The 14,454-nt window shown below is 38.9% G+C and overlaps 1 protein-coding gene across 1 annotated transcript in view; it reads left to right on the top strand.

Annotated features, from left to right (window-relative positions):
* Positions 1 to 14,454, top strand: part of GARS1 (glycyl-tRNA synthetase 1) — a 51,259-nt gene that overhangs the window by 21,939 nt on the left and 14,866 nt on the right. Inside the window, exons 7-10 of the mRNA XM_069588068.1 lie at positions 3,122 to 3,267; positions 5,658 to 5,807; positions 9,467 to 9,629; positions 11,072 to 11,236. Of these exons, the coding sequence (XP_069444169.1) occupies positions 3,122 to 3,267; positions 5,658 to 5,807; positions 9,467 to 9,629; positions 11,072 to 11,236 (624 nt within the window). The remainder of the gene's footprint in view (positions 1 to 3,121; positions 3,268 to 5,657; positions 5,808 to 9,466; positions 9,630 to 11,071; positions 11,237 to 14,454) is intronic.

The raw sequence follows: 14,454 nt of genomic DNA, 5'->3' as shown, positions 1-14,454 counted from the left end.
ATCTCACACACTAGTAAAGTAATGCTTAAAATTCTTCAAGCCAGGCTTCAACAATACGTGAACCATGAACTTCCAGATGTTCAAGCTGGATTTAGAAAAGGCAGAGGAACCAGAGATCAAATATCCAACATCTGTTGGATCATCGAAAAAGCAAGCGAGTTCCAGGAAAACATCTGCTTTATTGACTATGCCAAAGCCTTTGATTGTGTGGACCACAACAAACTCTGGAAAATTACAAGAGGTGGGAATACCTGACCACCTGACCTGTCTCCTGAGAAATCTGTAGGCAGGTCAAGAAGCACAGTTAGAACTGAACATGGAACAACAGACTGGCTGCAAATCAGGAAAGGAGTACATGAAAGCTATATATTGTCACCCTGCTTATTTAACTTATATGCAGAGTACATCATGCCAAATGCTGGGCTGGATGAAGCACAAACTGGAATCAAGATTGCCAAGAGAAATATCAATAACCTCAGACATGCAGATGACACGACCCTTATGGCAGAAAGTGAAGAAGAACTAAAGAGCCTCTTGATGAAAGTGAAAGAGGAGAGTGAAAAAGTTGGCTTAAAACTCAACATTCAGAAAAAAAAATCATGGCACCTGGTCCCATCACTTCATGGCAAATAGATGGGGAAACAGTGGAAACAGTGACAGACTTTGTTTTCTTGGGCTCCAAAATCACTGCAGATGGTGATTGCAGCTATGAAATTAAAAGATGCTTGTTCCTTGGAAGAAAAGCTATGATCAACCTAGGCAGCATATTAAAAGGCAGAGACATTACTTTGCCAACAAAGATCCATCTAGTCAAAGCTATGGTTTTTCCAGTAGTCATGTATGGATGTGGGAGTTGAACTATAAAGAAAGCTGAGTGCCAAAGAATTGATGCTTTTGAACTGTGTTGTTGGAGAAGACTCTTGAGAGTCCCTTGGACTGCAAGGAAATCCAGCCAGTCAATCATAGTCATGAATATTCATTGGAATGTTGGAATCCAGTCATGAATATTCATTGGAAGGACTGATGGTGAAGCTGAAACTCCCAGTACTTTGGCCACCTGATGCAAAGAACTGACTCACTAGAAAAGACCCTGACTCTGGGAAAGATTGAAGGCAGGAGGAGAAGGGCATGACAGAGGATGAGATGGCTGGATGGCATCATTGACTTGATGGACATGAGTTTGAGTAAGCTCCTGGAGTTGGTGATTTACAGGGAAGCCTGGCGTGCTGCAGTCCATGGGGTTGCAAAGAGTCGGACATGACTGAGCAACTAAACTGAGGACTCCCTAACACTGCTTTCCTCTGATGGAAATTACTGGACACTTCTCCACTGTTGCCTTGATTTTTTTAAACTTGCTGATTTTCCTCTGCAATGTCTGGCTTTCCCAACATTAGCTGAGAAATTGTCTCCTTTGTCATTTAAATTGAAAAACTTCTTAATTGACTCATCTGCCAATTTATTTTGGGCCATATGAAGTATATTCTGTTCCCTTTTTGAAACTCATTTCTTCCACGTTGTTGCTTATGGCTTAGAAAATGAATTCTTATACTTTAATACTGTTAGGGCCACACCCTCATTTCTCATTTCCTTCCTTTTCCAAAGACATGACCCTTAGTAGAAAGAAGACATGAAAAGAACCCCAAGTTACACCTAAATTATTCTCTTTCACATTCAGAATTGTAGATTTATTAGGGATTTTGTATGTATGTGTCTTTGATCTTAACAGCTTCGTTCATTTCCAAATAAATTGTCAGAAACAGGAAGTAGTTAGTTGTTTTGTTAAGTCGTAGTTTATAGTTTGAGCACTGACTTTCTGTTTCATCAGGTATATGTTCCAGGAGAACAGTTTGGATTTTGATTTTGATTGCCATATCATATATATCTGTGATATCTCATACACACACACACACAGTCGACCCCTGAACAACATGGTTTGAACTTTGCAAGTCCACTTACACTGTGATGAGTTTCAGTAGTAAACTCTATAGTACTACACAGTTTTTAGGTGGTTGAATCTGCAGATACAGAATAACTGTGGATAGACAGGGCTGGCTGTAGGTTACACGTGTTGTTCAAGGATTAGTTCTGTATTCTTGTCAATTTAATCTTCAGTGAAGTGTTAGAAACCCATGGAAGTGGCCTGATGCTGAAATGGCCCCAAAGGATTTCCTGGGCAGAGGCCCATCTGTTGCTTCAGCATATAATAGCATTTTTTGCATCTGTTAATGCTTGTGATTCCTTCTCAGCTTTATGAAGCATGATATTAATAGTTTATCTAAAAGGCATTGATTCACCCTCTGTGGCTAAGACACGAGGTAGAATCTGTTCTCCCCATTTTGCAGATAAGCAAACAGGCTCAGAGAGGTTAGGAAGGAACTTGATCCTGAATCACACAACCCATCTGTGGTGAAGTTGGGCAATTTACCCAGGATTTTCTGATCCCGAATGGCCATAAATCATTAGTTGATTTATCTAATTATTTTTATTAGACATTTTTTTAAATTATTTTTTTTATTAGACATTTTTTAAGTTTAAATATTCTTTACTATTAGATGGTTTGTCATCGTCATTCGAGGTTCTTGAATGGGAGATCCTATATCATTTTAAAGGGTTTGGCATTGATCATCAGTGTATAGGATGTGCAGTGCACTGGGAAATGCAGAAGTGGATAAGACACAGCTTCTGCCTTCAAGCTTCTCCCATGGTATCTAATGGGAAAGGAAAGTTACATGCACATTTAATTAATAGACAGGGAAGCGCACCTGACTCTTAAGTATACAGAGTAGTAAAATTCATTGTGTAGACTTATCTGCATGATTCTTGCCAACCAGTAGCTGTTATAATTGAACAAGAGATATTTTGCCCTATCTTTCATTGTGAAATGGTACATGTGTGAATTTTAGGTCGGTCCTACAAAGACACTCCATTTCTCTGTTGGTGAATGTAAGCTATGTAAATTGGCTATGGTTTTAATATTGACATCTTGAAGATTAGGTTAATCTGATATTTTTATTTTGGGTGAATCTTAATGGTGGGTGGGGTTTTATATATAATATTTTATTGGTATGCCTTGTTTTTTCTCAGTCTCTTACACTAATCATTTTCTTGATGTATTCTTCAGCTCGATAACTATGGACAGCAAGAACTTGCAGATCTTTTTGTAAACTATAATGTAAAATCTCCCACTACTGGAAATGATCTTTCCCCTCCAGTGCCTTTTAACTTAATGTTTAAGACCTTCATTGGACCTGGAGGAAACATGCCTGGGTATGTATCACTTATTGTTTATGTAATTTATTATAACTACTTGTAATAAAAGGTAAATATTAGTAGCAACCATGAAGGAAAATGTTTGAAAAATGATTTGTATGAAGTACACACAAATATATTAAGGAGAAATAATGATAGATATATTCTAAAATTTTATTTCTTCTAATTCTTTCTGAGTTTAATTTTTTTTTATTATATATTGTCATTTGGGGGAGGGCATAAATACAGAAGTCTGTAATCATCACTTCTTATAGTTATTACTGCATAGGGCAGGAGAGAGAGTTGAAGAATGATTTGAAGGATATTGAACCCATTGTTGAGGGAGACTTTAGAAACCATTTAGTGTAGATCACACTGCCCACTGGAACTTTCTGCAGTGTTGGAAATAGTCTATAAGCTGTTGCTGTCCAATATGGTAGCCACTAGCCACTGCCATGTGGCTGTTGAGCATTTGAAATGGGGCTAGTGCTTCTGGGGAACTGAATTTCTAAACTCATTTATTTATTTTTTGGCCATGCCACATGGCATGTGGGATCTTAGTTTCCCAACCAGCAATGGAACCTGTGGCCCCTGTGCTGGAAACAGATCTTAATCGCTAGACATGTGACTAGTGGCCTACCCTGTTGGACCGGATACATTTAGCTTGTTGATTCATTAAAAGGTGGTTTTTGCAGATAGAATAGAAAACCTGTAACAGTTTGCAGTATGATCCAGAATTTATGTGTTCAGATTCTTTGTTCATTGTTAGCAAAGTTAGTCAAAGTATTCCATTTCATAGCCTCAGATATTTTTCTCATGGTCTCATTTTAGGGTAAGACAGGATAGGTTTTGCTAGATAAAACTAGATCATGCTTCCATAACAAACACGAATTGTGACAGTGTATTATTGGAGTAAGACAGTGGGCTGGTTTAGGATATTTTGTGGAAAGAGGCAAAGGATGAGCCTTTCATTTTGTTAATACAGAGAGTCATAAAATGGGCCATGACCTGTGACCTGCCTTCCCACTGCTGTGAATTTATCTAAGGAAAGAATTCAAAAGGAAAGGAAGGTATACTTATCAAGAGCATATTAATTAATGATAGAAGATAGTGGAACAAAACAGCAAAAATGTTGTTCAGTAAAGTTCTTGGGGAAAAAATAAAAAACAGCTAATTTTAATATGTCTTTAACTATTCCTACTTTAAAAGAGGATTTTAAAAGATAATTCAAGATAACCTGTGCTCTGAAAGTGGTTTATAACATCTAATTCTTGCTCTATGTCTTTAAGCAGTAACCTAATAGGATTTTATTATGGATGTGAAAACAAATGTGACTACTTTGCCAAAAAAAAAAAATAGAGTATATAAATTGAAAGTAAAAATAACCTATTCATCCAGTAATTTGAGGACTGCTAAATAAATGATAGTAGTTTATTTTAGTAGAATACTCTGCAACTGTTAATAAGAAAATTTTACTGTTTTTTATAAAATGGAAAAGCATAAAAGAAAGAATTAATAATTTAGTACATTCTACTTAATAAATATGCATAGTAACTGTAACTATGCTTATATTTGGATAAATACCAAAAAATAAAAAGAATTGATATATTAGAGTGAGAAGACGGTAAAATTTTATTTTTTGTTTAAAAATTTTTTTCCATAAAACGTTTCTTTTGAAGTAAGTTCTTGAGAGTGCTTTCTTGTGTGATATTTTGCATAGAATATTTTCTGTGAAATTGAAAAGAAAACAATGGCTATAATGGTATATTTGAGTGACTATGTCTTTTTAAAATGTGGAGAAAATCAGAAGCAGCCTTGGGCTGAAAATACAAAATACCACAAAGATTTGATCATTCTGGATTTCCCTATTTCTTTGTGTCTCTGGGTACAAAGAAGAAAATTATATGGAAAGCCTTGAAAATTGCCTGCTGTGATGTAATGGTTTTGTTGAGTGAGTTCTGATGTTAATTGTCAGCCTGTACTGGCTTCTTTTTATTAATAGTTCTACGGTTATGCTTTGATGTGGGTTAACAGCAGAGGGATGCTTAACTTTATTTTTAAAAGGATCTAAAATTGTCATCTGCCTCCAAAGTAAGTGATTAATCAGGAGAATATCTGAAGTTTTAGAGACATCATGAGAGAAGTCATCTTTGATTCACTGGAGTGATGAAATAAAATGACATTTCTAACAGTGGTATTTCCATACCAATCACCTGATACCTTCTCTGTTACCTGTGTGAGAATGTTTGCTACTGAGGAAAATATCTATTTCTAAAACATTTTTAGGGCCCATACAGCTTTGTGTGAATAGTATATTTAGGACTTTCAGGATTTGTATCTAGAATTTCAGATTTATTGGAAAACATGATTTCTTCCTTTGTAACAGACTGGTTTGTTTAAATTTATAGATATTTGAGACCAGAAACTGCACAGGGGATTTTCCTGAATTTCAAACGGCTTTTGGAATTCAACCAAGGAAAGTTGCCTTTTGCTGCTGCCCAGATTGGAAATTCTTTCAGAAATGAGATCTCCCCTCGATCTGGACTGATCAGAGTCAGGTACCACCCATGGTGTTCTGCTGGTGAAATTAGTGAGTGACTTTTGCATTGAAGTGGAAACAAAGGCTTGCTGATTTGAAACAGCTTTCTTCTTGCTTACCTCATTTTTAAACTTATTTCTTTTTGGTTGCACTGGGTCTTCGTTGCTGCTCACCGGCTTTCTCTAGTTGCCGGAAGCAGGGGCTGCTCTTTGTTGCGGTGCACAGACTTCTCACTGGGGCGGCTTCTCCTTTGGCAGGGCGCCGGCTCTAGGGCGCATGCTCAGTAGTTGTAGTGCCCAGGCTTAGTTCCTCGCCACTTGGAATCTTCCCCGACCAGGGCTCAAACCTGTGTCCACTGCATTGACAGGCAGATTCTTATCCACTGTACCACCAGGGAAGTCCTTTCTTACATGATTATATCTTTATTTTTATCCTCCAAAAGTTTGTTTCATGTTTGTTACCTGCAGCTGTAGTCTCTGGGATGATGGGCGGTTTTGAGTGACTGTGTGGTTTGAAGGGAAGGGGTGAATAGCTGACGTTTCACGTCTGCTCCAAAATGATCTTTTCCCCTTGTTCATGTTCCGTTTTGAGGATGGCAAGATCTTGATTGTCAACGCAGGCATATCCTGGAAGTGGTGGTGGAGATGAGAGTAGGGTGATTTAGAAGGAGGTGAGGATTATGGCAGCAGGGCCATCCTAGGCATCCAGGGCAGACAGTGTTGCTGGTGTTGGGGTGAGGGTGTTTCAGTAGCCAGCTGGTATTCCTCCACATATTTGGGGCGCCTTTATGACAGAAAGTCCAGCTGGCAAGCCTGCTTCTGTCTGCTCTAGTTCAGACAGCCTCTTGTCCCTATTCTAATAACCTCCCTTTGTCAGATGTATCCAGGAATGTGCAGGAAGGCGTCTTGGCCCTGCTGAGTTATGTTTTTCTCATTATGAGTTAGCTATTTATGACTTAGGTTTTTTGCAATTTCTGTACATTTTCTTAGTGATATTTTAAGGTAATAAATTTCATATGAAATGGGCTGTGTTGGTAAACTTCACTTTCTTTTTCTTAGACTCCAGAGTATTTTCCACAGCCCCAGCAGCCCACCCACTTCCTTTGTTCTCTTCTTGTCATGCTGTGCTTAGTCTCCCAGTCGTGTCCGACTCTTTGTGACCCCATGGAGTGTAGCCTGCCAGGCTCCTCTGTCCGTGGGGATTCTCTAGGCAAGAATACTGGAGTGGGTTGCCATGCCCTCCTCTAAGGGATCTTCCTAACCCAGGAATCGAACTGGGATCTCCTGCATCGCAAGCAGATTCTTTACCAACTGAACTATGGATCTTACTTGCTGAAATTACAAGCATCAGGCATCGCATATCCCTCCTATAACTATCAGAGCATGCAAAGCTCCTGCCTAATCTTATGAGTCCTGGTGACACCCTCTGAGGAGATGCTCCTATGTTCTCACCAGACTTTATCTTCAGGCCTGTAGTCCCTTCAGCTGAATGGTCTAGGAAAGGGAGAGTTCATGAGGAAGGAGCTTGTACAACTTAGAGAAGTGGAATGGGGAGGACCTGCTGAGCCTTGCTGCAAAATGAAAAATAGTGCTAAATTTTAACTGGGTATTGTAACATTGACAAACTTGTCAGACTTAAATTTGTCTTATTTCTCAGTCTCTGGGTTTCTCCATGTCTTTTTTCCTTTTGCTTTTGGAAAAGAAAGTGTCTGCAAGCGTGCTTTCAGAATAGCTGTCTGAGACTGAGCTTGTCTAAAGCCAGTGTTTTGGAGAGGGTTTACATCAAAGAGAGTAACCATTGAGTGATTATAAAGGACCATGAATTAAGGCAAAACTTGGGGCCTGTGGAATAAAAAGTGATAAGCAGGGAAAGCAGTTTAGAACAGAGAAATTGTCCCAGGAGTTAATGGGGGAAAGTCCACTGGGGCTTCCTGCCATTTTATTTCCTGGTCTTCTGGATTTTGGTTGATTTTTGTCATGTGCCTTTGCAGAATCCTGGTGGAAATCCATTCATCCTTCACAAGTCAGTATCTCCATGGTTTTTATTCCATGGTAGGGCTAGGACGGAGAAGGCAATGGCACCCCACTCCAGTATTCTTGCCTGGAGAATCCCAGGGACGGGGGAGCCTGGTGGGCTGCCGTCTATGGGGTCGCACAAGAGTTGGACACAACTGAAGTAACTTAGCAGCAGCAGGGCTAGGACTTGTTTAATGTTTCAGCTTCTTCTTGACTTAGAGTTGGCAGGTGGTAAGTCTTTGTATAGCTGTGATCCCTTTCGTTTAGGTGGGGAGTATCAGTTGTCCATATGAAATTTTTTAAAATTAAATTTCATTTTGATTGTCTGGCTCTGTCTTCTAGTCTGATGACTATTTTGTCTCCATAGTTCAGGTAGAGTCTCTGAACTCAAAGACGAGAGACAGCTGATACAGCCAGTGCTTGTGATGATCTCCGTCTCCTGTCTGTGAGCTTGGATTAATTGACAGGACTTTGGCAGCTGATTATCTGGGGATTCTGGGCAGGGTCTTTATTTTGATCTGCCCTTCATTTTAGGTGTTCTCTTGCTGTCGTCCTGGTTGGAAGCTTTGTAAGGACAGACATCAAGCTTCTCTTGTCTGTCTCTCATTGCTATGCTTGCAGAAGATGTTTGATAGCTTTTGAAAGGCAATTAAGATATAGGTGCTGCTGGACTGAACAAGAGATGACATTAAAAAGTAAAAGTAAAAAAAAAAAATCAAAGCTCTTTTGCAATGCATTTCATGTATTTTTAGGACCCATTTAAGCAATTTTTCATTACTTCTAAAACATCTGAGGTAATCATGGAAGTACCCTAGTAAATTATGTATGTGTGTTTTAAAAGAAGAGAGATTTGATTTTGACTCATAAAATTAACTTAAAACATTCCCCCCCCAATAGCTACTAAATTGCCATTCAGGGAAATCTTTTTGGGAAACCATTACTATGTGCATATTTATCTCATCATTATGCAGTTCGTTTGATGTTAGCTTGTTCAATTCATGCTTTACGTCCTCTGCCTTGAATAACACATCATTTAGGAAGCTGTTAGTCTAAAGACACCAACTGTATGGTGCCATCATCAGTCATTTACTTGTTCAGAGCAATAAAAAGGAAGAAATCAGACTGTTATAAAAGCTAAATTCACTTTTAATTGCCATTCTTTGAGAAGTAAATATCAGGCACTTCATTTAGTGTGCATTAGTAAAGACTTGCCAGTGCTTTAAGGAAAATGGTTTTATTTGGAAGGCACTATTCAGTAACTCATTTTTTGTGTGTGTCTGACATTTGCTCAGATTCTCTTAAATTTTATTTTTTAAAGATTGTTTTTTGATGTGGACCATTTTTAAAGCCTTTATTGAATTTGTTATGTTATTGTTTCAGTTTTATGTTCTGGTTTTTCGGCCAGGAGGCATGTGGGATCAAGATCAAGATCACTCCCAACCAGGGAGTGAACCCACATCCCTGCATTGAAAAGCAAAGTCTTAACCATGGGATCACCAGGGAAGTTCCTGGGTTTTCCTAATGTAGAAAAAACTGTATCAATCTGTTCTTTAACAACTATTTTCCATATCATTCTGTGTTATTGTAAAATGAAGTTTAAAATAAGGGCTTTGTTCATTTTTTTTAAGTGTGCCACTTTTATCCTTTATATTTTTGCTTTCAGAGAATTCACAATGGCAGAAATTGAGCATTTTGTAGATCCCAGTGAGAAAGACCATCCCAAGTTCCAGAATGTGGCAGACATTTACCTTTATTTGTATTCAGCGAAAGCCCAGGTCAGCGGACAGTCTGCTCGGAAAATGCGCCTGGGAGATGCTGTTGAGCAGGTAAGATTCCATAGATAACTTAATTTAGAGCATACTTCTTCCTGGAGTTCAGCACTTAGCAGATTCTGTGTACTGGATGATAAAATGTTTTGACAGTCACTTTATTTTGATACAGTATGTGGTTTGTTTTTTTTTTTTTACAGTATTTATTACACACTGTTTTTATAGTGGGAGGGAATTACCTGAATATGCTAATGTGTGGGCCATTGGGACTAACATGAAAAAAATTTAGTAGGGCATGTGGAAAAACTTTGTTGGTTTGAGTTGTACCGCATCAGTTTTGTTTTTTTTTTTTTTTGGCCACACTCGTCTTCATTGCTGCATGCAGACTTTCTCTAGTTGCGGTGTGGACTTCTCATTGTGGTGGCTTCTCAAGCTGTGGAACACGAGCTCTAGGGTCTTAGGCTTGTGGAGTTGTGGTGTGTGGGCTCAGTAGTTGCAGCTTGCAGACTGTAGGGCTCAGACTCAGTAGTTATGGCACACCAGCTTAGTTGCCCCACAATAGCTGGAGTCTTCCCAGCCTAAGGATCAAATGTGTGTCCCCTGCATTGGCAGGCAGATTCTAACCACTGGACTACCAGGGAAGTCCCCCATCAATCTGACTTTTAACAATATGGACTGCTTTTGGGGAGACATTTTGACTTACAGGAAGCAAGCCCTTTATTTTAAACTCCTTTGTATTACCCATAACAATTGGGATAAGGGCTTGCATATAATAGAATTTCTCTATGATTATTTGCCTAGAGAAATGAGTGAGTGAAAACTTGGTAACAGTAGTTGCTGCCTAATAATGGAATGAATTGCCCTGGGAACAATGAGCTTCCTGTCTGAAAATATTCAGGTGGAGGCTGAGTGATAATTTGTCAGCCATTTTGCAGAGAAGAGCCCTGTAGGTGGTAGGAGATGGGGCTAGACGATTTCTAAAACCCTTCTGTACTAAGGTTGTAAGGGGATTTATACTATATGGGGTTCACAAATTTTAGTGGATAAGAATACATTAAAGTCCTTTCAGCATGCCTTATGACTTTTGTTAATTCAGAAAGAATATATGCCATTCCTTAGGGTCATTACTGTGAATGTCATTTTTAGTACTGTAGATTTAGAAGGTATGAGGTAATAGGCTGAATTTTTGCTGACCCAGTGAGTATGGTGGAAAGATTTTGAATGACATCATTCATTATTATCTGCTTGTTAATCTTGACAGTTAAACTTTTGAAAATAGCCTTAATCACATTTTTGGGTATTTCAGATCATTCTGAAAGCTGTACACATTAGCTTGCTTTGTGTTTCAAAGATTTTTCAGTAGATGATAAATAACTCAATGGAAAATGGTACCTTGGCCTTCAGAAGCCTTAATGTTTGTGATTTTTTAAAATTCCTCTGTGCTTGTTTGCATGTTGCTTGCCTACTTACCTATGAGTTTATTTATTCATTTATTTTAGGGTGTGATTAACAACTCGGTGTTGGGCTATTTCATTGGCCGCATCTACCTCTACCTCGTGAAGGTTGGAGTCTCTCCGGAGAAGCTCCGCTTCCGACAGCACATGGAGAATGAGATGGCCCATTATGCCTGTGACTGTTGGGACGCTGAATCCAAAACATCCTATGTGAGTAGAACGCAGTGGCTCTAACCACGCGATTTTCACGTTAACTTGGACGCATAGATGTCAAAGCTGCCTTTTATGTGCTTCTTGTCAGAGTGGAACAAAAAGGAAAGAGATCTCTTCCTGAGCAAAATGGAAAAAGTAGTTGCCCCGGTGTGCTCTCATAAGAGGGGGCTACCCTTATGTCCTAGGATCCCTTTGTAGATATGGATGGCTTTTACAGAGAGAGAGAGAAGGCTGGTGACAGTGTGTTCCTGGCATGTCCTTTGCTGGTGTGGGCAGTGTGATTGGTGACATGCCTGAACACAGCTAAGATGGAGTGGCCACCTTCCTGACCCCCGCAGATACTGGAAGTGGTGGCCAGGCTGAGTAAAGAAGCCCATAGTGCTCTTTGTTTGGAGAGCTGTTTGGTAAATTTGGAGGATAGACTAGGAGATTCTGATCTCTTATTTACGAACTACCTTTTTTCAAATTCTGTGTATTTAATAATAATTCAGAGAAGACCTCCAGGTTACCTCTTCACTGTTCCTTCCCCTCCTCCACCCCCCAGACGTGAACATTAGTACTAAAGTCTAGGATTAAAAGGCATTTAGATATAGGAGGTGCTTTAGCATTGGTAGCAGTGGGAACAGGGCAGCAACCACGAGAAGCAGGCCCCAGAGTCTTCTGCATTTCCTTTATTTGGTATTGGAGAGACTTCGCACCCATACAGAGACTTAACTCAGGGTCCTTGATTCTCACATGCCCTTGGTTTCTCTTAAAAAGTAAAAATTGAAAAGTGCCTTTCTTTGAGAAAATAGGTTCTTTTTTTTTTAATTAAAAAAAAATTTTTTTAATGGTACTGAAACTTCTATTTGCAGAGCAGGAATAGAGCTGCAGATGCAGAGGACAGACATGTGGGCACAGGGTAGGAAGGAGAGAGGAGTGTTAACGCATCTACACCACCGTGTGTGAAATAGACAGCTAGTGGGAAGCTGCTGCAGAGCACAAGGAGCTCAGCTGGGTGCTCTGTGATGTCCTAGAGGGCTGGGGCGAGGGCAGTGGGAGGGGGGCTCACAAGGGAGGGGATATGTATATACTGAGGGCTGATTCACATTGTTGTACAGTAGGAGCTAACACAGCGTTGTAAAGTAGTTATCCTCCAGTTAAAAAAAAAAGTCATTTAAAAAATGGCAACCTTTTTTTGTAAAACGGAAAGTGAAAAATAATTCTTTAAGTGTGTTATATAAAAAGTGAAACTTCCAACTGTGCTCCCCAAGAGTATTCCATGTCTGTTTTCTCAGTCAGGGCTCAACATTTTCCGTAGTAAACACAGTAAGTGTTTTAGGCTTTGTGGATCTCTGTGGCTCTCTTCTGTTTTTTGTTTTTTCTTTTTTTAAAAACCCTTTAAAAACATAAAAACTATTCTTAGTTTCATGACCCTTGATTTGTCAACCCCTATTCAAAGTAATTTTATATGCTTTAAAAACATATACATAAGTGACAGATAGCCAATAAACACTTGAAAAGATGCTCAACATCACTCATTATTAGAGAAATGCAAATCAAAACTATGAGGTATAGTAGAAACCAACACAAAATTATAAAGCAATTCCTCACTAATTAAAAAATAAATAAAATGTTTTAAAAGTACGCATGTGTATATGCATGATAAATGCATATATCTGTAGTGACTATTATTGATATTGTTTTTAGCATATACTCTTAACTTTATTGAATTAGGAAAGAATCTGTTTGGTTTTTCTTATTATGTTAACTTTATTCACAAACTTACTTGACATATGTTTGCTTAAATGATAGTGGTAATTAGTTTTGGATTATAGGTGATCATTAGTTTCTTTATATGTACTAGATATTCTGAAGTCTCTCTTTATTTTCAAGTTAAACCAATAAAGTGTTTTGTGTGAGAAGATTTCAAGCTAAACCAGACCCAGATTCTTGCTGTTTTCAATTTAGATTCTGAATCCTGCCTGAATGGCATTTCATTTGTTTGATCATTCGGTATTTGTAATTGTTAAGGGCTATATACCATTCTAAGTGTATCAGCCTGTGTAATCCTCACAATAATTCCATTCATTGGTTCTATTTCTCAGGAGACTGAAGTGCTGAGAAGTTAGTTGATTTGCCCAAGTCTCAGCAAGGGAGTGGTGGAGTGGGGATATGAACCAGGGCTGTCTGACTCCAGGCCCCTGCCCTTAACCATGATGCTACACTGATTTCATAAACCCTGCTGCACTCCTGCTCATCCTTTCTGAGTGTCACTGTGAGCTGTGGCCAAACCCTCAAGGATGGGAAGTCAGAAAATGTGGGTCTGAGAAGTCCTGAGGATGGAATATACAGCATGGTGACTATAGTTAATAGTACTGTATTGTGTATTTGAAAATTGCTTAGACAGTAGATTGTAAAAGATCCCATCACACACACAGACACGTGATTATAACTGTGTGTGGTGATGGATGTAACCTAGACTTATTGTGGTGATCATTTAGCAATATATACAAATATCAAATTGTTACATTATACACCTGAAACTAATATCATTGTGTATGTCAATTATATCGAAATTTAAAAAAATTAAAGAAAAAATTAAAAAGAAAATGTGGGCCTAGCTTTGAGATTAGGCCTCACATTTTGTGTAAGATCATAAGAAGACTGGACTCAGTTCAGTCGCTCGGTTGTGTCTGACTCTTTGCGACCCCATGAATTGCAGCACGCCAGGCCTCCCTGACCATCACCAACTCCCAGAGTTCACTCAGACTCATGTCCATCAAGTCAGTGATGCCATCCAACCATCTCATCCTCTGTCGTCCCCTTCTCCTCCCGCCCTCAATCTTTACCAGATTCAGGGTCTTTTCAAATGAGTCAGCTCTTCACATGAGGTGGCCAAAGGATTGGAGTTTCAGCTTTAGCATCAGTCCTTCCAATGAACACCCAGGACTGATCTCCTTTAGGATGGACTGGTTAGATCTCCTTGCAGTCCAAGGGACTCTCAAGAGTCTTCTCCAACACCTAACCAAAAGCTCTGAAGTAATAAACTTTTAAGAAGAGGGGGAAATGCTTTTAGAGACTTGAATATTTTCTTTTTGTGTGCTTCATATTGTATTTTTTTAAATAAAAAAGCTACTGATACAGTTAATGCTCTAACCTTTTCTTCTCCCTCCTAAGGGGTCACCATGATTTCAAAATTGTTGTCTACCATTCTCAGGCATATTTTTGTAGTT

The sequence above is a fragment of the Ovis canadensis genome, chromosome 4 (genome assembly GCF_042477335.2).
Source record: "Ovis canadensis isolate MfBH-ARS-UI-01 breed Bighorn chromosome 4, ARS-UI_OviCan_v2, whole genome shotgun sequence".
In the NCBI taxonomy this organism is placed as follows: domain Eukaryota; kingdom Metazoa; phylum Chordata; class Mammalia; order Artiodactyla; family Bovidae; genus Ovis; species Ovis canadensis.
This window is presented reverse-complemented; position numbering and strand designations above follow the sequence as displayed.